The sequence below is a fragment of the Musa acuminata genome, chromosome BXJ3-9 (genome assembly GCF_036884655.1).
Source record: "Musa acuminata AAA Group cultivar baxijiao chromosome BXJ3-9, Cavendish_Baxijiao_AAA, whole genome shotgun sequence".
Lineage (NCBI taxonomy): Eukaryota > Viridiplantae > Streptophyta > Magnoliopsida > Zingiberales > Musaceae > Musa > Musa acuminata.
The window spans coordinates 42785008-42808204 of NC_088357.1; the positions used below are offsets into that span (position 1 = coordinate 42785008).

A 23197-nucleotide genomic window follows, 5' to 3' on the forward strand; every position below is an offset into this window, starting at 1 on the left:
CCATACCTCCGTGACGCACCGTACTGCGACCGCGTCAGAGGGCCATTCGAGAAGGGGAAACGCGAGTTATTCCTGCGGTTTGGAGTGGGAAAAGATTCACTTGCGCGCATCAGTATTTAGAGAAAGAAAAGAAAAAACAATTAATGCAATTCTCTTCGTACCCGGTCGGTAGTACGCCCACGTACTCGCCTTGTGGTTGGAGAAGTCGATGGGCCCCAGCAATCAACCTGGGACGGACCAGCTGTGAGGAAGATATTTATTATATGGCAAAGAGGCGCGAAAAGAGGAGAGGTAGAGACGGCGACGCGTGTTCATCATCCAGCTGTACTCAATCAAACCGCCTTTCTGGTGGAGACCGGAGAGGCGGTCGGGTACGAGTAACGTCCTGTAACCGGTCGCGCTAACCGGTTACTCCCGGTATCTTCCCAACTCCCCTCCCCTCTCTCTCCTATATAAACTAACCCCGGTTGTTCTCATTTCTCTTCGTCTTTCCCTATTCCTCCTCTTTCATCTTCGGTAACTCTCTCTCCTAAATTAAACGCAAGAAAAGAGGCGATTCGGAGCACCTTCTGCTCTCAGATCCATCGCTAGGGCTTGTGATCTTTATTCTTCTCTAGTTGGGGGTCGTCGATCGAAGGATGTCGTCGATGGTGAGGACTTCGGTAGTTGGGCGGAGTAAGGGGATGGATCGGATCAAGGGGCCGTGGAGCATCGAGGAAGACGAGGCGCTGCGGCGGCTGGTGGAGCGGCATGGCCCGAGGAACTGGACCTTGATCAGCCGGTCCATCCCTGGGCGTTCCGGCAAGTCGTGCCGCCTCCGGTGGTGCAACCAGCTCTCGCCCCAGGTGGAGCATCGCCCCTTCACGCCGGAGGAGGACGAGACAATCATCCGCGCCCATCGCCGGTTTGGTAACAAGTGGGCAACCATTGCCCGCCTCCTCTCGGGCCGCACCGACAACGCCATCAAGAACCACTGGAACTCCACCCTCAAGCGGAAGTGCAGCCCGACCGCCTTTGCCGCCGCGGCCGACGGCGCCGGGGGATCCGCCTTGGCGCTGGACCGCGACGAGGAGACCGCGGCGCGGCCTCTGAAGAGGGCGAGCAGCGTCGGGCCAGTGCTAGCGTCCGCTAGCGCGCAACTTTGCCTGAGCCCTGGGAGCCCAACAGGGTCGGATTTGAGCGACTCCACCCACCATGGCCACCCGGCAGCGGAGGCGTCTTGCATTTACCGTCCAATCCCCAGAACCGCCGGCATCACCGTACCCCCTTCCTCTTCTCCTTCCACTGCCACCTTCCAAGAACATGACCTTCAGATCGAGGCGACCGGCGTCTCCTGTACTGCGTCACCATCTTCCTACGCCAAGGACGATCCTTTGACATCGTTGACCCTATCGCTCCCTGGAACGGACCGAACAGTCACATCCAACCAGATCCACCAGTGCCCTGATGCAAAGACCGGCGACGATCGGCCGCCGCATCGCCCGTTTCAATTCAGCGCCGAGTTGTTGGCGGTGATGCAAGAGATGGTCCGCAGTGAGGTGAGGAGCTACATGTCCTGTTTGGAGCAGCACGGCATCACGCGCACCCAGCCACCTCCTGAGGCGGCCATTTGCGACGCCGCCCCCAAGCGGATTGGACTCGTGAACATCGATTAGATTATCAGTCCTCGCTTTAGCACTGAACAGCGTAGAAGAAAGGCGGCGACATCGAATTTATTTTTTGTTTATTTTCCCTTCTTCCCTGCTTTTTTCTTGTTCTAAATCCGTCGCGGTCTCTTCGAACCAATAATCTGATGCGATCTACAAGACATGTTAAAAGAAATAGATAAGAAAAAAGAGCCTTTTGTTTCTGTTTCGTTTAATGTGGTCGGCAGAGCAGGAAGAACTGCTGTGGCCGGCGACAATTGAACGAGTGCCGTGGTGATTTAAGACTTGGGGGTAAGCTGTTTCTTATCGTACTCTGCAGTTGTCAAGACAGGATTACCTTCGACGACTCCCGGAAGCCCGAAACAACGGCGGCTCCACGGATGTACCAGTTGCAAACACTAGCCCAACGGTTTCTTCCATCTTCCACAGTGAAAGATATTTTTCGATGGGTCGCGTTACAGAGACGGCTTAATAGCAACAATAACAAATTACACTGATTGAGAACAACAACAAATGTCTTTGTATACCTCATGAGTTTGGAGTTTGCTCACTGTGGAGTCTTGATTAGTCTTCGCAGTTCGACCGTCAAATCAGAAGCAGATGGAACAGGTAGACACTGCAGCACTACTACCTGCCAACAAATGTATAACAATTGACGACCTGCTTAGAAAAAGACATTTCTTTTAGGTTCAACGGCTGACGAAATCAAAGGAAGAACTTTGACGAGAAATTTGGGGGCATGTCAAATCGTTGGGAAACTGACAGCAAAACAAACTGCGTAAGACACAAGTCATCTTGTCACTGCAATAGACTAGCATTTGATAACAAGTCATTAGAACATCACATCAGAGCCGCCCACATTATTAAGGCCACCGAAGTCTAAAAAAGTCAAACGACATTATCAACAGAGTTGCTACATAATTACTTTTTAAGTTTGTCACGTCAGATGACCAATTTTACTTGCACAATTAACAACAAATTGAGCTTCAATTTAGTTATAAATCTCGAGAGCTTACATGAGTTACTCTTCCCCTACGATGAAAACACACCTTGCTTCACCATATAAAGGGCTGGCCAAACCGGACCATACAAGAGCCGGATGAAAATAAGAGCTCCGACAGCTCGCTTTCGAGTGCGAGCTATAAATGCTGTAACTTCTGTTTGAAACGTTCTGTGATTTCATCGAATCCTGTGCAACCATCATATGTAAAAAGAAGAAACGGTGTGTGATTTTTCTGCAGTACCTTAAGACACCATGAAAAGTATGAAATTTCTACCAATTTTTATATTTCTACAGAAATATCCTGCTCTTGATCAGGGAAAAAGAGTACCAAGGAACAGCTTAAAAGCAAAAAAAGACAATAGGCATCACCTTCGAAAGGAAACCAAATCCAGACATGAAATGAGTCACCATGTACAAATATATACATAACGTAAAAGCCTTCTTATGTTTGCATTACATCAAATAAGGGTTGGCTGGCAAATACACTTGAAATATCGGAACCTTTTAAGCAGAAAACAATTATGCTAAGCCAGGCAAACAGATTGCTCGACAAAAAATTAACTTGTTCGCTTAAAGAAGAGTGATGAGGAATAAAAGTCCCATATATGCATGAATTTCCAATCAGCAGCCAACTTTAATTTCAAGCATTATGTCTCTTAGTCCAAAGACCAGAGCTCTCTGGTCATAGAAGGATTTATGGTAAATCATTTGAGTTCAAGATGAAACATAAAACACCATAGAATTGGAATAGGAAGTATTGATTTCTATATTTCAGCATCGTACCTTCTCTGCAAGAGAACCCATGAAGACTCATCTATGGAAAACTCATTCGGAGACGATATTTCTCTACTGCTCAGAAAACTATCCAAAACCCATTGTCAATCAGAGAGGCAAGCTCTGAACACCCCTGAAAAGTAAGATATATAATTACAGAGATGTGTGAATCCTAGGCCTCACTAATTTCTTAAACCGCGGGCTGCAACTAGCGATGCCAAACCATAGAATCATGTCTCCGAGATGGTGATATAAAACACCAGGTTATGGCATGTATTTGCATGTGTTAATGCTCACAGAAATATGCAGAACAATATATCAAAGAATACTATGCTCCAAACTTGCCTAACACTATAGAAATAACTTATTTCTGCAAAATGGAAACCATAATAAGCATAAAATAACATTATTGGAAAAATAAAGTATAAAAGCATTAGTAAAACTATTAAAAGTCCCTTTTACATGGAACATAAACAAGCATACTACAAAATCATAAGTATAAACAAATAAGAAACAAAGTCTTAAAAGATAGGGAAGTCATACTTAAAGAATTTTGCGAGTTGCTTCCTCTTCCCCGACATCATTAAGTAATTCAGACAAAAATAAATAAATATGTAAAATAAATGAAACTTCACACATGCAGCTCTAGCAATAAAGCGAGTAGTGACTAAGTGCATCAAACCTACTCACGTGGTGTGGATAAAACAATTTCTTTCTTTTTTTTTGGTCAGTGTGCATGATAAAATATTAATTAATACTGTGAACAAATAATTTGGCCCTGCTTATCATGTATCATTTACATCTACAGGCATCATTAGTTAGCTAAACATCAGTGGCTTTAAATATGCACTATAAGTGCTTCTCAAAGACTGAGCACATTTGAGAAACCTAGCTTTCTTCACATTATTATCACATGTGTTATCATTTATGACGTCACCCTAATTCATAAGCTAAATATATCAATGCTGCTTCTCTTTTCATATATTCACTCAACCAAAAACTTCTAAATTCTATAATGTTCTCCAGAACTCAAGTTCAGAATTAATCTCATGTAAGTTCTCATAACAATACAAAACCACTATCTGCAAACAATATAGAACTTGGACAACAATTGAAACCAGAAAATATTTTTTATGGATGATCTTTCAAAAGCATGGAAAATAGTCTAAAAACAATAAGCTTGATATACTTGTCATTAGTGCATAACTTCAGTAATTTAATATCTTTTATGTTGTCCCCAAAGAGGAGAATGCATCAAAATTTTTATTCTTGGCAATAGCGCCAAAGAAAAAGATGCTAATTTTTATGCACTAATGAACAATATTAAACCATAAATGAAGAGACGAGAAGTAGAAGCACCATAAGTAGCCCTTAATCTCATAAAAATATAAAGGAAAAAAGAAATTAGAGATCCTAAAATCAATTAAGAAAAGATAACAGCCATGGCAGCAAAGATGTAAGTTAAAATAGGAGGCCATCTATCATGTCACAATTAGTTCAATGGAAACTAGGAATCTAGTAGATAAAATATAACTCCGAAGTAGAAATATCAAGATTATCCAGAAGGGGAATTCATTCACCAACAGTAAAATGCATCTAACCAAGACAGACATGTCTTACATAATTCAAGACTTACTTATAGTGGGCTTCTGCAGATTAAGACAGTCTAGTTCATTTACTTATCTCCTTTCTACATTAGTATTAGCCCCTTACAAGGGCTATATTCTAGATTATGCAGTATCCAGTTTCTAACTGCACACATGACACCTTCCACTCAAAAACTTAGTATCTATTCAAGTGCAGGAATAAATGTTATATATGCTTCCACACATTTTATCTGATGGACACAAGTGAACACATTATTCTCCTTAAGATGTCCCCACAATTCTCATCCTACATAGGATCTGGTAAATGTTCTCATACTATATTCCCTGATTTTAGCTTCCCTTTATTTGTGAAGTTCCTGATCCTCAAATTGATGATTTGCCTCCCAAAAAAATTCAAGTCAATAATGCTTGTACACATAAAAAAATTTCCAGGGCTACATCCTTGTTTTTTTCTTTTTCACCTGAAAACAGGGCTACATCTTTTATATGCACACCACTTCCACTTTTATTCGATAGCATACTTGAATCACACATATGTTTGCATACATATATTTGACTTCTAACACAGAAGATAACTCGTGTTATAATTCAGTTCACTCAGTTCAGTAAACCAGCGTCCATGTCATGCATACACAAAACATCTTCATAGTAATTCTTGCAACCTAAGCTCAATACACTACAGCCTTGGATAAAAAGTGATCTGTCATCCTAACTGTATACTACGTCCATAAATCACTATCAACCACATGATGAGAAACCAAATTCCGTATTCATGCTTTCTATAACCAAGATTCAAAGATCCAATTGCAGATATCTGTTTCCTATGACCAATTGTTGAACCAGAATTAGTCCATTTCTTGCCACGACGCCACACCAAGAAAGAAAAAGTTGAGACACATCGATTCAAGATCGTTACCATTGATCGCAAAGCATCTATCGGTGACCACAACGATGGCACAATCAAATCTCACACATGGTCGCCACGGAGGCAAGAGAAGATGACACAAGGAAGAGGTCGGAAACCCTAATGTATAGGACTGATGGAGACCTTTGCTTCGTTGATGCGAGGGCAGTAATAGGGGAGGGTGTTGTTGGCCTAGGCGAAGGCACAGGGTTCAGTGGCCGCGTCTCCTCCGCCGTCTCCCTCATGGTGGTCTACTCTTCGCCGCTCGCTTCCCGTCATCGCACTCCCCATCACTTCCTTCTTTTCACCTCACAGCCCCTTTCCCCCCGCCGCTTAAAATGAAAATTTGTATATTCAAATATATATATATATATATATATATATATATATATATATATATATATATATATATATATATATATATATTTGGAGGGATAGACTTTTTTTTCAATTTGTAAAAAATAAAAATATGAAATATATATATTATTAAAGAAAAGGTCGTTAACGTCTAGGTCAGTTCGATATGGTTTGCACCTATGTGCACAGTATTGTCTAGACTATCTCACTTGTATGAAGAGGTTTTTCGACTTGATCTCTCACACACACTTAATTAGCAATTCGATATCTTAAAATATGGATTTGAATAGTTTGAAAAAAAGGTAGAGCTTCCCCTTGTTCGAAATATGTTTTTATAACTTAAATGATGAGAATGTTGTTTGAGATTGTTTGTCGTAACGGAAGAGAAGAAAGTTTGTGATTGTCTTCCTTGTCATAATAAATGAGAAGTAAACTTATGTTTTCCTGCTTTGAATCTTCATCTAGTAGATGGATGGAGGGTGACTTGGATCTCGCGTCCCAACCACGTGTTAGTTGATGGTAGAATCCCTATCATTTATCTTCGTAAAGGCATGCTTCAAAACTCTAACAAAAGATGTTTGAAGCGCGTCATTTAATTTATGCGGAATGGGAGTGTTCGGGATCTCATATTACAGGTCGGGTTTTCTCGATTCACATATCTCAAGCACGTTGAGCCAACGTTTCTACCATAGTGGATTTCTCTTGACGCGGGTTGGGTTTTCCGACTCATGCGTCCCGGGCACATTTGGCCTTGCACCTCTATCATAGCAGAATTTTCTTTACATGGGTTGGGTTTTTCGACTCATACATCTTAGACACATTTGGCCTTGCACCTTTATCATAACGAATTTCTCGTTACACTAGTCGAGTTTCCCGACTCATGCATCTTTGAAGCATTTGGCTTGGCCTCCGCCGTAACGAACATCTCTTTATGCTGGTCAGGTTTAATCGACTCACACATCTTGAGCGTAGTTGCCATGGTGCCTCTACTGTGGCAAATTTATCATAGCACGAGTTGAGTTTCCCGACTCATGCATCTCCGGTATATTTAATCTTGCGCCACCGCTATAGTGGATTTCTCTTATGTGAGTCGAGTTTCCCGACTCATGCGTCTCAAGCTCATTTAGCATTGTGCCTTTGTCGTAGCAAATTTATTTTTATGCAGGTCGAGTTTTCCAACAAACTCGTCTTAGGCACATTTGGCATTGGGACTATGCCATAGCGGACTTCTCTTTATACGGGTTAGGTTTCCTGACTCACAAGCGTACTTGGCCTTGCGCTTCTATCGTAGCAAATTTCTTGTTAAGCACATCTAGTTTTCTAACTCACACATCTTGGGCGCATTTGACCTAGTGCCACTGTTGTAACGGATTTACCTTAGCACAGGTCAGGTTTCCCAACTCATGTATCTCAGGGGCATTTGGCCTTGCACCTTCACCATGGTAGGTTTATCCTTGCATGGGTCAAATTTCCTAACTTACATGCCTTGAGCTCATTTGGCCCTACACCACCATGATGGGTTTATCCTATTGTGAGTCAAATTTTTTGACTCACATGCCCAGTTCATTTGGCTTTGCATCTCTATCGTGGTGAGTTTATCTTGGCATGAGTCAGATTTTCCGACTCACACACCTAGGGCTCATTTGGCCATACACTTTCATGGTGAGTTTATCTTAGCATTGGTCGGATTTTTTAACTCACATGTCTCGGGCTCGTTTGGCACTATGCCTCCACTGTTGCTGGTTTATTCTAGCATGGGTCGGATTTACCTACTCATGCCTTGGGCTTATTTAGTCCTGCACCTTCATCGCGGTAGGTTTATTTCCCAACTCATAAGTCTCGGGCTCATTTGGCCCTGTGTCGCCATGGCGGGCTTCAAATTTTTTCTCTATTGTAGCGAATTTCAAGTCCTCTCTCTATCATGATGAATTTCAAATCTTCCTATCGTGATGGGCTGTAAATCTTTCCTCCATCGTGATAGATTTCAAGTCCTCTCTTCGTTGTGGTGGATTTTTGATCTCAGTGTCATGGTGGGTTTTGAGGTCTTGCTCTGTCATGATAGATTTCAGGTCCTCTCTCTATTATGGTAGGTCTCAAACCTTCCTGCCATAGTAGGCATCTTGTGATTTACCCCCGACGAGACACTTATTTTGATCTTGATAAGAGAGAGATAGGTCTCCTCCTTCTAAATCCTCTCTTTTCATAGGGTGAGGTTCATTCCTCTATCTGAGCCTTCCGAGTCTATAGTCTTCAAAGCCTCGAGAGTTTTTAGCCTCACCCCGAGGACCTCATTAGGAGTATCTTCCCCCTGGCCTCGGTTCTCGACATAGTGGATCCATCTTTGAGTCATTCATCCTGATGTCAGTTCTACTCTTCTGTCTCAAGTCGGGATGTCTCACCTCTTTCATAAGTTCTTCCCGATCCTCTAATCACCAGTCAGTCGAGATTTGTGCTCCATCTTCGGACAATCAAAGAGTGGAGGAGGTTGGGTCCTCTTCATCGGAAGGGGCTTCTCTCGTGATCCCGAGGATTCTTTGGGACTTAAGATTATATGAGGAGTTCTTATGATTATAATTCAGTGGTGAGCGCATCTCTCTTAGATTACCTTTGAATTAAGTATCTTATCTTGGCCGAGTTCGACCTATAAGTTCCTCGACCCAGTCTTTCTGCTTATCTCGTGACACCTTTGAGGCGGGCTTTTGTCTTCTTTTTCACCCATTAATAGTGTTATGCTTTCAATGGTGGGAAATATCATCTTTCTAAATGGCGCTCAACTCATAGCGCTACTTGATAGTATTCATCGGGGAATATCGGCATGTCGATATTACTTCGACCTACACCTTCTTTGTCACTTATTTTTTTATTATGCAATGGGAGAAGTGGCTACTGCATAGCCGCTCAGGGGGTCTTTAAGGTCAACGGTGCCCCTTCTAATAATAAGAGTTAGAAGGAGCACTTCTTCTCTGTGAGTTCAAGTTAAGATTGGGGGTTCAACCTCACCTGGTTGGCACATTACATTGATAACACCCCTCCTTTCCTATTAGACGAGAAGGTAAATCAAATGCTTCAACTAAGGAATATACTTTCTTCCTTTGAGACAGTCCAAAAGATGGATGAGGAGTAGCTAATCAATGTGAATACCAGCCCGACTCCTTTGAGTATGACTCAAAATTCTCATCACTTTACTTAACATTTATTTTTAATCTTCAACTTTGTGATTTGGATCTTCTACGGACATAAATCTACACATCTTGAAAAGGAAGGAGCCTGGCTCTTTATTAGGTGTAGCAGAGCCCCGTTCGGTCCCAACGGCCTCTTGTGAGCCATCGATAGAGGCATTGAACCCCCTTAGTATGGCTATCATGATAGCATTGATCGACCAAAGAAGAAGCACAATGCCATAGCAAAGAGGATCCCATGCCCCCAAAGGGGCGACATGCCCGAAGAGCTAACTTGAGAAATAGAGCCTTCCCCGACTGCAACACTAGCGCCTCCAAGAAGCCAGAGTTCTAGGTCGAGCTCGAGAAAATGGTGGAGCATGCTGAGATTAATGCTGGACTTGTGCAGGGGGAAGCCCCTGCCCTTCATGGTCTTGTAAATGGTTGACCTGTCGGATCCAACCTCAGAGATCGTTGTAGCCCCGGTGGGAAGATATAAGGGATATGCAAAAGGTGTGGGATAAAGGCCTAGCTGTGGAGCAATATTACCATAGGTCCTTGTGCCTGGGGATGACAAAGCAGCTCTACTGCTCCCCCTCGAAGGTCCTGATCGACACATGCTATCGAAATGAAGTGATGGTAAGTTAGGCTGCTACCATCTCCCTCGATTTTGCTTCAATGACTTATTTATTTTACGTTGTCATTCACTAGTAGTCCACCGTGATTTTCAACCTTCGAGCTAAGATCGAGGAGCTAAAGAAAGGGGGAGAAAGGGGGAGCCTCCACTGTTGTCATCGAGGCGGAGGCTTGAATGGTCAAACTAATGCATCAACTGGATGACATTGAGCAATGCCTAGCTGGCCTCGTCAAGCAGTTGAAGGAAGTCCAAGGCCATAATTGCGTGATGAAAGATGAGCTTCTACAGCTCACCCGAGAGCTGGATACGAAGACAAGTAGCTCAAAGCTCACTGAGGAGTTGGACACGGTGAAGATGTGTAACTCGAAGTTCGTCGAAGAGGTTACGTGGCTACTAAGAAGGCCTCAAGCTAAAAAGAAGCATCGGTGGGCAAACGAAACTGTATATTAGAGTACCAATAGGATAAACTACCTCCTCAACTCCGACATCCCATCTTGATTCGTCAAGCAATACATTATTGATCGATCTGTTGACCCGTTGCCATCTCATTCTTTTGAGAGTTTCAAAGGTCTTAATTTCAACGAGAAACACGAAATCGATCACCAATATGATAAAAGCAAAGTTAAAAACCTCTTATTTGTGGCCATGGTTAATGTGTCGTTAGCAGGGTGTTATTATCGGCGTCTCCTTCTGTGTTGGTTTATATACCTTCAAGTGAGGGGTTTTAGGTTGACCAGAAGAGTTAAGTCCACCATTCCAACTTTGCAAAGTTCCGACCAAGGAAACCTCGAGGTTATTGCACGAGAATTGAATCTTAGAAGCATGAAATCAAAAGTTCAATCCAAAAGGTGAAGAGAATGTAGTAATCTTGGTGTTGAACGCTACATGAGCTTTAAGCTTTGTTCTATGAGATCAAGGTCGAAGCGTTGACCAATGTATATGACCGGCTGATGCGGAACGCTTTGTTTGAGAGGAAGATGACATGGGGATGTTGGTCGTATATGAATGATTGATGGGCGATGTGATTCGTGCGAGGAGATCGGATCGTCAGAGTTTGATCGGGCATCGGCCTGCTCGATTTGACCCGACTCAGGTCCGGTCGCGAGACTAGATTGCGTGCACCCACAGGCATGCTTGAGGTCAAACGACGCCAGCGTCGATGCCTCAGCGTCGCGATTCGGCTAACGATTCGATGTACGAAACGAAGGCTCAAACCACGCCCACTGGCTTTCGAGGCCTCGAGTCGTTACCCGAGTCGTTGCTGTGAGTTGATACCTTCTTCCATCTCCGTCACAGTTCTCGCTGTCCAGACAAACCAAACTTTGTGCGGAGTCGAAGACAAATGTCCCAATCAACACACGCATGGTTACACAAAGCTACTTCCAAGGAGCCAAAACAGACCACTATCTTCCAACATTGCTGCGGCAAATCCCATCGCATCCCTCTGTCGTCCACAACTCCAATAGAAAGAACGAAGAAAAAAAGGTGGCATTCCACCATCCACCGACGGTCCTCAGCCTTTCTCTTGTCCTCTTCCTCCCCTCTGTAATTCCCAATTCCTGCAACTCTTTCGACTGCAGATATCGTGCCAAGGAAAATGAGCAGAGAGAGGAAAGCTTAAAAGGATCAAGTGTGTCGCACAACAACAGCTGAGGAAGATAAATTTTGGATTTTTACGGCCACAACAACAGCTAAGGAAGATAAAAATTAGATCTTTAAGGGGGCTAATTTTCCGGAGGTCACGCGCCGCCGCGGCCGCCGCGGTTGTTGTTAGGGATCATCTTCTCGAAGAAGCCGATGGAGAGGAGGGAGAGCGAGAGCTGCACCTCGTCCTTGCCCCACCGTTGCTGGGGGTGAGGCCGCCCCGTCATGGGCGAGGGAAGGGCGGCCGAGGGGGCGAGGAACGGGAGGATGTAGAGGGAGTGGAGGCGGCGGAATCCGCCTAGGGCGAGCACCACCGCGCGGAGCTGCTGCTTGCCGCACGGGACCTTGACCCAGTCTCGGGTGCACACCGCCTCCCAGAGGCGCTCGTCCTCCGCCAGCCTCCGCCACCCTCGGCTCACGCACGCCGCCCTCCCCAGCGTCCGCGCGTCCGCCCTTTTCAGCACCTCGAGCAGCAGGTCCTCCCCGAGCTCCGCCGCGGACACCGCCTCCTCCGGAGCCGCCACCTCGGCGGATCTCGGCCTCTTGTTCTTCTTCTCCTCCTTTCCGTCGATCGAACGCCTCTTCATCGCCGCTCCTCCGCTGCTTGTAGAAAAGCCTCAAAGTGCGAACTCGCTCTCCATTACGCTCCGAGAGTCGATAATATATTATATAATATTGAAACAAAATAGTTATAATTACTTAACAACCCCTATCAAATCTTAAAATACCTTTTTTTATTATAATGATAAAAAGAAGTTACTGTGCACTACAATTTCTCGCGAAGTCAAATCTACAGCTGCCAGTCATTAAAAATATATATATTATAATGAAAAATGCTTATAAGTTGCTCAATTACCAACAATATATGACTGTGCAGAGGCATGATTTAGATAGGGACAAATGTGTAATCTTAATATTCGGTTTCCGAGAGTTAATGGGCTGATGGGATGCACGTGAAGGCGTGCCGTGTTGTCTGCCAGTAGTTGGTGCAATTCATGGCATCCACGATGAAGACAAAGCGTTGGAGAAGAAGACAAGAAAAATATGATCCTCTGATTCCTCTCTTAGTGGGTTCTTCCATTTAATATGGATTGATTTTTTTTTTACGATTTTCTTTTTTTTAGCTTTTCTCGGATACTATCTTATATTTATTTTTTATTTTATCTTTATTTTTTTTAATATTAAATGTTCCTCATGGTTGTCACCCACCACTTCCATCATATTCTTATCAATTCTTATCATTCGTATCTTAAGATTTTATCAATTCGACTCGGTCGTGATTGTCTTTATCCCGCTACGTGTGAATATAGAAGAATATGAGATTATATATGATAATGGAGCTTCGAGATAAGACATGGAGTTACCGATTATGCTCGTGACCGAATGATGCACTTATGCTTGAGGGTACTATAGGCGAAGACAGTTGAGCAGAAAGAGTTGGATGAGGAGTTCGACTACAGTGGGCACGAACGATGATGGGATTGAAGTGGTACACGTCGAAGATAAGGAAGAGGAAGAAGGTAGCCACGATAAGATAGAAGCGACTACATGGAGATGGTAGGGCCTTGTGACGAAGGCGAGTAGTAGCGAGGGGCATTACAGGTTTCACAAGAAATAGAGGGTACTAAACGAAAAATTGAAAACCAGGGACACCTTCCGGCAAAAGTCTAAAAAGGAGGGGTTTTTTCATGAAATTTACCCAATTTTTTATTACGACTTCTTTGATATAATTTAATATTTGCATCACAATGACATTCTCAGTTCATACGTGCCATGGAAGTCAGCACTCTTCACTCTTCCTTCCACGTCAAACCCCTGCATATAAGTCAATCAGTTCATATGAGCTTTTCAGGAAGCCACAGCTTTCAACTTTTGCTGGTCCCCAGCAGGGTTGGAATACAGATGATGTACTATAAAATCTCTGCCTTGTGCTCTCAGGTTCGTATGACGAAGAAAGAGTTGCAGGCTTATCTTGACTTGCAAAGGACATGTAGAACAATTCATGATCTTTGACAGTGTTTGGTAGCAGAAAGAAACAACTGTGCCGGTGCAGCAGTTGACGAATGCATTCAGAAACCGGTAGATAAATGTGATGAGGACAAGTATTGTGAGGAGATGGGAAGGTCAACAATGGTGGTAGGTTTGTGGTCTGCAAACAGGAAGTATAGTTTCCATGATGCAAGAGAAGAAGAAAAAGGAGAGTATGCCGAAGAGATCAGTACCAATGTCAAACGAGCACAGAGAGATCCGAACTGCCAAGAAACCAACAACTCCAATTTGTCAACTAGTCATGTTTGATTCAGACCGTAATCCTCTATAAAACTAGGCACTGATGCATCTTCCTCGATATCACCTCTTCATAAGGTATCTATCATTCCCTCCACATAGCAGTGTCGGTAGGATGAGATGGGTGCGGCGTCCCATGGCCCTTGTGTTCTTGTTTCTGATGACATGCTTGGTTGCCCTCTCCTGTGTGTGCATGGCAGAAGGCTCAAGGGTAATACCTGATCATGGCCACCACTCCACGCTATCTCCAGCTTTGACAATGGCGAGAGCTCGCTCTGGTCCAAGCCTGCGTGGTCCTGGGCACTGATCGCCATCATGCTTTTTCTTCTTCTTCTTCTTCTTCTGTTCTCAGTACCTTTTGCCTCACGGAAGAGACAATTACGAGATGAGTTTATGCTCGAGTTGCAGAACACTTCCTATTATACGCTTGTGTTTGATTCTTCAAGAATGATTCTGAAACTCTTCTATGAATACTTATCTTGTATTATACGCCAAAAGCAAGTAAGTTTTGAATAGCAACTCTCTCTCTCTCTCTCTCTCTCTCTCTCTACAAGTGCATGGTTGAGCATGACGTGCGTGTAGATGTTTCATGTATACGTAGGTGTGCAGGTCTATTGCAGAAATCTTCGTAACAGTGCTACAGCCTCTGTTTCAGAGGATTAATTTGTAATAGAATTAAGAGCAGGATTCGATAATCTTATTATTAGTTATCATCCACGGCAAAGTCGTTTATGTGAGAAGTTAGAACCGATTCATGTGCAGTCTAATCCAGCAGAAAACATCGACTACTGTTTAAGACACGGCTCAAATCCAATCTCTAGGAACTAACAACATGAAAGAGAACAATCTATTGATGATCTATGTGTATGTTTTGTAACTCTTAGCTGAAAGTTCCAACGCTACAATTCTCATAAGTTTCTCGATAAGGTCTAAATCTGTACAAACACTTCAAATCTATGCAGTTCAACATAACTTAAGCAGTTATCTCATATGTTATAATCAATCAACTAGAAAGAAAAATGACGTCACGAAGGAGGAAATAATAAATGCTATTAATAAAAATGATTCATGAGAGGGTGGAAATCACAAGATGATCAATTTTAAGTGAATATTTAAAATAAAAAATATACACAAGAAGAGATAGAAAAATATAATATAATACAAAATTCACTGCAAAGAATTTTATCAATTGCACCTCTTTAGCAGCTTGTGTAAAATAAAGAATTTTATCAATTAATGTTAAATCAATATTTCTTATTGATATATGTTCAACAATCCTTAGTTTTATCATTAGATATGAAGATAAAGTATACAAGTTAAAAAGGATTCTTTATGGGTTTAAACAAGTTGCACTAGCATGAAATTTTTAAATTAAAATATATTTTATTTAAAATAATTTTTAAAATACTCGTATAAATATAATCTATGAAAAATAATTTTGATGGAGATATTCTATTTATATGTCTGTATGTAGATTATTTGATTTTTATTAGCAATAGTCCTTCGTGATTAAAAAACTTAAACACCCAATGAAGTTGAAGTTCGAGATGATAGACTTAGGCCTTGTGACTTATTTGTTAGGCATCAAAGTCAAACAAGATAGTGAATAATTTTTTTTATTTCACAAATAAATTATGTAAAGGAGATCCTAAATCTATATAGAAAGTTGTCAATCGTATTGATATATTAGTGAAATATGACAGCAAGTTGATTAAAAAAAGAGAAGATAAACTAATTAATCTAATTTATTATAAAAATATAGTCAACTGTTTAAGATACTTGAAATCTCACTTGATTGTTAAAGGACATAATTTGATATATTATTTGTAATTACTTTGATAAATAGATTTATGAAAATTTGTAAAGCATCTCATAATTGACTATTACCTTATAAAGCATCTCATAAATAGATCTATGAAAATTTATAAAGGTTGCTAAGAGGACATTATGGTATATTAAAATGATAATTGACTATGACATATTATATTCTTAATGTAAGAAGTAATATCTTATTGGATTCAATAATAGTGATTGGACAACGAGTTTCCGATTTTATCTAAATGAAGTTCTATTTATTTGGTCTTCGAAAAAATAATATATCAACTTATGAAGCAAAATATGTACAACAATCTTTTATGTTTTTCATGCAATTTAGATGTTTCATATACAATGAAAAAAAATCCAACCAAAGTTTATATTGATAATAAGTTACTTATTACCTTTTGTCAAGAATTTAGCCTAGAAGACCAAAACATATTTAGTAAGGGAGTACGTCAAAACTAAAGAAGTTAAGCTACTTAGTAAGCAGACAACAAATATACTTACAAAGTCATTAAAATTTAAAGTATTTCAATAATTAAAAATAAAGTTTAGGAAAGACAATATGAGTCATAACTTATTCATCCTTTGGAGGCATCATAAAAAAGTTCATTGTATTAAAAGATATTGTATATTAAAGGCTCTATAGGAGATTGAACCAAATTAACTTATGATTTTTGAAAATTAAAATAGTCTTTTGGAGAGAAAATATTTATATTAAATATATTAAAATTTCTATATTTATAAGGATTATATAAACTTCAGGTGTTGTGCCATGAGAGGCAAAGAGTTTGAAGTTATAATGAGTATATGAAACAACTTTTGTTTTGCTCGTATTCTTTTTTTGTGTTATAGCTCCTCACTTTTGGTATTTATTCGACATCATATTGGGGCTACTATAATAGTTGAAGGAGTAGGTACCACCCAACACTAGTAGTGACTTCCTCAACTCTATGATGCTTAATAAGATGTTCGATTTCCTCATGTGAAACTCAACAACATCCTCTCGCAACCGAAGTCCAAATTCCACTCTAGTCCACTCGCTTGGTTAGCCCCCTCATCTAGCCCTTATTAAATTATATGATTTAATTAATTAGATTTTGATTAAAGTTATGATTAATAAAAAGAAAGTCCATTTATCTTATGAAATATTATGAGAACTTTGACAGAAAGAACTCTCTTAATTATTTTTTCTAGAACCTCCTAGGGATCTAATCAAAATAGTTATCAAAGATCACATTTGATCTCTTCTCTTCCCTCTTTGATTGATTTATATTCTATTGATAACAGTAATTGTATGGAAAATAGGATGAGAAAAAAAAGAGAATCTAAAATCTTTTGGAACAGAATCATATTAACGATATAATGACAAATATATGGTGCTATGCTTAAGGACATTGAATGTATTTTGTGATATTCAATGCATTCTACTAATTATGATATCGACAAATATGCATCATTATCCTTAATTTATAATAATTTTGATTTTAATCATAACATAAATGTTATATATTATAATCTTTTTTTTTTTTCTTATAGCCATGTGTTTAGGAAGATCTCCAACTTGCTCATTTATATATCACCCATTGGATTCATCACCTTTAACCTCATACAATCATCCCTTAAGGTCCGACGAGAAAGAAAAAGGATAAAGTGTATGAAGAGACGATGATAATGGTCAAGGAATGAGAGGTTTGCCTTTAGGGTGTCGAATATATGGAGGAGGATATTGTTTGTGATAGGGTTGATGGCATGGACATTTGTGAGGGTGACGATGGCGCAACTACTGAAAGTTTTGATTGGTGTGGCAATGTTGATGGCAATGATAGGAGCATTTATGGTATGGAATTGGACTACTGGGAGGAAGAAAATAGAAAAATCTACATCTAGTGATAATAGAAATACCCCCTTTGAGAAGCTTGTTAAAATCATTGGGATAATCGTGTTCTTCTATTTTCTTTGGATTTTATTGCAACGATTTACCTTTTACCTACTAGTTAATGTTGTATGCTCTTTGTTTTTGTAAAAAAAATATCTTGATTTATTATATGATAATATAGTAACAAAATTGATGTAGTGCCATTACAGCTATATTGCTACAAAATATTATATTTTTCTTAAATAATTCATGTTCTCTTGTTAATTTTCAAGTTTTTCCTAGATTAATGCAATTGATTGATGGTTCACCGAGATACAGATATATTTTTGTAGAAGTGAAGCAATAATTTTATTTTTTTTTCCAAATGATATATAGTGAAGGTGAGTTTCGATCGGATCTTACCGCGATTTGTAAAGTCAAATGAAGTTTTGAACTCTCAATTTTTGCTAAATGAGTTTGATACATTATCATAAGTCCAATATAGTAAATGTTGATTGTGATAACAAAATATTATCTTCTTGAGAGAAATTAAGGTGCTCTAATTTTACTATGAAGCTTAATTTTGACATTTTGTTGCCACATAGAGTGCATTTGCAGATTGGTCCAATAACTAGTTAAACCTGAAGTCCAACATGATACCAGCTATGCTTTAAAGGTATTCTTGTTTCTTCAAGCTTAGACCAGAAAGCATCAAACATTGCCATTAATTTTAGTAATTGGTAAGCATCTCAATTGTTATTTATTAGTATTTCGTTCATCAACTTCATAGAGTATATGAAATCAGGTTTTTCACCTGAGTCCTCATGAAGAACAGATAATTCTAAATCAATTAACTGAATCAAATTTTCTAGAATTGGTTGTATGTTGCAATTCCAACCTAAAGATATGTTGCTTTACACTTATACTTTTTAGCATTGTTTACATACAAGGAAGAGAAATATGTGGGAAACTCTATGATACATTGCTATGTAGATTTTATAATTACTCACAACTAATATATATGTTTATTCATTCTGGCATGTTAATAAGAGACCTTTGATGTCAGAATGAGTCATTCATTGCATATCGTAGTGCTCGATGGTTCGACACATGTTTTCACGATGGATAACCATCTCGTGAACTAATTCTTTCAATCCAACGATTACCTAAGCTCGTTATAAAAAGGCTTCCAAGTGTAACGTTAATGTTCTTTGATCAAACTTAAACCCTATCCATTCTCAAATCCTTACTATATTAGGCATCGAAGGCGCCTTTATCGTAATATAGTTCTTGTAGAACCACTTGTCAAAACCCTTGTCTCCTCAACCTTAGTCTCAAAGAGTTTGGAACTTAGACTTAGGTTAAATTTAAGTCTTTGATGTATAGATAACCAATATTTGATTAACATATTGATGCTAGAAGAAGGTTTGCATCAAATATGTGCCGAGAGAAATATTTACTTTTCAATTCTTAAACCCTTTTAATTTAGATAATTTTTTAATGATTTGAGAATAAATTTATGCCCTATCATTCCTCTTGAAGTTAGTATCGCAATAGCCTAAACTAACAATTACACATTATTACAATAATGTGATGTCAAATCAAGGACTCTCGCTAACATCGACTTAATTGACAAAGTACAAGTCATGAGGCACTTGCGAAACTTGGATAACAAACATGTCATGGTGAAATACTACAGACAAAAGATTCAAAACTAGTGATTGTTGATTGAGTTTTTGGTGCTATGAAAGGCAGACATAAGCAACTCTACTCATTCTCAAGGAAAGTTAGCTTTTTATTAGGAAGGACTCTATCATGTCTTCAAAGAAGTTGAACAAGAGACATATAAACTCTTAACTCTTGGGGGATTAGACATCTCTCATACTTAGAACATCACTCATATCAGAAGTATACTTCCCATGAGGGAAGGTTTGGCTCTAGTTATATGTTTAACACATATATAGAATCAAGTTTTGAAAAATATATATTTTCATTGAAATGGAGAGATATTTAACATGGTCCGGAGCCGATTACATGTCAACATTGATATTTATTTAATGTTAAGCTTGAACAAGGAAGACTAGTGACAACAAAAGTAAAAAAATTAAAAAGAAAATTCATATGGTGGGCACGACACGTAACACTTCTTAAGTTTTGGTAGGATTTTCTTTGGCTATAATAAGAGCCTCTTCTCTCGTTAGATTTATTGTCTCCCTAATAATTTTTTTAGTTTTCACCTCTATCTCTTCCGACCTGACTATCTCTAGATTGATAATAGCCTCGATCGCTTCTCTCAACTCGACTTCCCCTAAATTGATTATCAAGGTTTGATGACTTGTTACAGTCCTTAAACTTATCGTTATAACTTAATCATCAGAGAAGTATCAACTATTACAGTTTTAGGAAACATCAAATTAGAGTAGCTATCAAGAACTCCAGAGATTATCAAACAGTACCCCCGTAGCCATAAGTGTTGAAACCTACTTTGATGTTCCTATAAATCTTTCTAACGTCAAAATACTTATATATATATATATATATATATATATATATATATATATATATATATATATATATATATATATATATATATATATATATATATATATGTGTGTGTGTGTGTGTGTGTTATCCTATTAATTCATAACACTTAAAGCATTTCAATGACTGTATATATGTTATGTTCAAGTTGACTTTGGCGTGGTGCAGGGTCTAAGTAAGTTTATCCTTATGTCGATGCATGCATTCCAAATAAGGATGCAAGTCATGGGCCGAGGATTCAGTTCTTCGGCTTGTCATGCGTTGCTGTCCACTATCTTCTTCCCTTTTCTTTCTTTTTCTATGGAAAACCTACCTTCTATTAACTCCAAAAGGCAAGCCATTAGATGTTATATATATATATATATAAGACAGCTATATTACTATTAGAACCTGTTGACTCATAAATTTAGCTTCGTGCTTCCCTCTTCTGTTTGATATGACTCATTGAAACTACAATTCAATGCGCCATTACTCCTATTTTAACAACAATGTCAACCAAAGTTGTTTGTTGATAAGTAAAGTCAGATGCACTCGAGACTAATTATTTAGATGTTAAATATGCAATATAAATATATAAATCCTTAAGTCAGCAAAACCACCGGACTATCTCTTGAAATATTTTCATTTTCCTCATGCTCATTGTTGTACTTCTTATAAGGTTTTATGAGTAGATTTTGGATCCCTCCCAATCTTATATACTTAGTCCGGCAATCTCGACACATTAATCGTGGCCAAAGTCGTGAGAATCGCGACGAGGACCGAGTGGGGTCGGGCTGGTAGGCTTCATGGGGGCTCGTCTGTCGGAAACCAAGTCGTCACTTTAATCGTATGTTGTGACTGAGCTCCCTCCCTGGTGAGACAAATGAATGGTGGTCTTCCCCTCCGTTCCATGGCTTTCTTCGCCTTCGTCTTCCCCCTATCCCTTCCCTTTCCCTCGCGCTTCGAAACGTCAAAAGCGACCTCTCGCGCCTCTCCAGCGGTCACTGTTGACATTTCGTCTCTTTCCTTAAACTTCTCCATCCGTTCATGTCTTCCCCGTTATAAGCCATAATCTCTTCGCCCTTACAAAGCCATCGCTCCCGTTCCAAGCACAACCCACACGCAGCTCTCTCAAAGCAAGCAGCTGAGGATGCCGAGAGGTGGTGGCGGTGGAGATTCCGCGTTTTTACTCCAGTCGGCGAAGTCGTTGCCACTGTGCGAGGAACCCGAAGACGAAGACGTCGAACTCCGCGGTCTCCGGACGTTCCTCCGTTGGATGTGCCTGGACCAGTCGGACCGCTGCCGCGCCGCCGTCTCGTGGTCCGTGTTTCTCCTCCTCGCCGTTGCCGTGCCGGCCCTGTCCCACTTCGCGCTCTCCTACAGTCCCGAGCGCCGCCCGTACGACCTCGTCGCGCAGGTCTCCCTCACCTCCGCCGCCGCTCTCTCTTTCTTCACCCTCTCCGAACTCACCCGCCGCTACGGTCTCCGCCGCTTCCTCTTCCTCAACAAACTCCCCGCGGAATCCGGCCGTGTCCGCCTCGCCTACGCCGCTCAGCTCCGCCGCTCCTCCCGCCTCCTCGCCTGCTTCGTCGCCCCCTGCTTCGCTGCAGAGGTCGCCTACAAGCTCTCCTGGTACGCGGTCGGCGCGGGGCGGGTCCCTTTTGTCGGCAACCAAACGGTCAGCGGCTGCGTCGCCTGCGCCCTTGAGCTGGCCTCGTGGATCTACCGGACCGCCAACTTCTTCCTCGTCTGCGTGCTGTTCCGCCTGATATGCCACCTGCACATCCTCCGGCTGCAGGACTTCGCGGCGGTGTTCCAGGAGGAGTCGGACGTGGAGGTGGTGCTCAAGGAGCATCTCCGGGTGAGGCGGCAGCTCAAAGTCATCAGCCACCGGTTCCGGTCGTTCATCTTGCTCGGGATGATACTGGTCACTGCGAGCCAGTTCGCCGCGACGCTGGTCACCCTCCGACCGCATTCCGACGACAACCTCTTTAACACCGGAGAGCTCGCCGTAAGCTGGAAACCGCCCTTCATTAGCTCGAAAGCCAGATTAATCCTACACGGTCGACTGAATCGAGATTTTGGTTTTCGCAGCTGTGCTCTGTCGTGCTCGTCACCGGACTATTCGTCTGCCTGCGCAGCGCCGCCAAGATCACGCACAAAGCCCAAGCTCTTACGAGCCATGCGACGAAGTGGCATGTCTGCGCCACGATCGATTCCTTCACCGTAGAGCCCGAGACAAGCCATGAGGTCGCTTTTGCCGTGGGCGAGGGTGCAGCCGACTCCTCTTACGAGGAAGAAAGCAGCGAAGAAGACGATCTGGAGGGCACCAACGTCCTGCGTCCCCATGTCCGTACCATCACCTTCCAAAAGAGACAGGCACTGGGTAAGCCGCCATGAATCCTCCTCCTCCAACAAAGAACCGTACACCATAAGCGTACTTCACTCCTTCCTCTTCGATTGCAGTGACGTACTTGGAAAACAACAGGGCAGGCATCACCATCTTTGGCTTCACATTGGACCGCGCATGGCTGCACACCATCTTCATGCTGGAAGTGGTCCTGTTCTTGTGGCTCCTGGGGAAGACGATAGGGATCTCTTGAGCCTTTGCCTCTCTTCGTTTGTCGAGTGCAGTCGTTCATGGGTTGCTGCATGCGAAGGTGTGTACTTTTAATTAAGGATTTACCATGTAAGTCTTCATCTATAAAAGGATTTATCGGTTTAACTCCTGCAGTTGTACATTAAACCTCGATAGCAAGATCTTGGAATCCAATAAATTTTCTGAAGGTTAAGTAAATATTTAATACTCGCGTACATATTTGCTCCTCTAAATCAATAATAACTATATTTAGTGCTAATTAATCAAGTCAATCATCAATCAATCGCAACATATTCGACTCAAACCCCAGTTTGAACCAAACCCAACTTCAGGTTCGACCCGATTTCAATGTACCACTCGAATTCAACGTACACCACAATGGACGG

At 41.2% G+C, this 23197-nt stretch overlaps 3 protein-coding genes and 1 long non-coding RNA gene across 5 annotated transcripts; 2 read left to right on the forward strand and 2 right to left on the reverse strand.

Annotated features, from left to right (window-relative positions):
• The first annotated feature begins 473 nt into the window (after window positions 1-473).
• Window positions 474-1849, forward strand: LOC135648429 (transcription factor MYB77-like). Its single transcript, XM_065166124.1, has one exon. It carries the CDS (start codon window positions 639-641, stop codon window positions 1653-1655), a length of 1017 nt encoding a protein of 338 aa, XP_065022196.1. The 5' UTR covers window positions 474-638; the 3' UTR covers window positions 1656-1849.
• A 360-nt stretch (window positions 1850-2209) lies between these two features.
• Window positions 2210-6255, reverse strand: LOC108953750 (uncharacterized). 2 transcript variants are annotated; one of them, XR_001979652.2, is made up of 3 exons: window positions 6079-6255; window positions 3433-3556; window positions 2210-2835 (listed from the first exon to the last, which is right to left on the reverse strand). It is a non-coding gene; the product is annotated as an uncharacterized LOC108953750 (long non-coding RNA). The 2 variants fall into 2 exon arrangements; XR_001979651.2 differs by having other exon boundaries at window positions 5947-6255.
• Window positions 6256-11736: 5481 nt separating this feature from the next.
• On the reverse strand, window positions 11737-12375 carry LOC135650148 (F-box protein GID2-like). Its single transcript, XM_065169324.1, has one exon. The coding sequence runs from the start codon at window positions 12315-12317 to the stop codon at window positions 11826-11828; it is 492 nt and encodes a 163-aa protein (XP_065025396.1). The 5' UTR covers window positions 12318-12375; the 3' UTR covers window positions 11737-11825.
• An 8739-nt stretch (window positions 12376-21114) lies between these two features.
• LOC135648974 (uncharacterized) lies at window positions 21115-22937 on the forward strand. Its single transcript, XM_065167022.1, has 3 exons — window positions 21115-22223; window positions 22307-22598; window positions 22679-22937. The coding sequence occupies exons 1-3, from the start codon at window positions 21363-21365 to the stop codon at window positions 22813-22815; spliced, it is 1290 nt and encodes a 429-aa protein (XP_065023094.1). The 5' UTR covers window positions 21115-21362; the 3' UTR covers window positions 22816-22937.
• The last annotated feature ends 260 nt before the right edge of the window (window positions 22938-23197 follow it).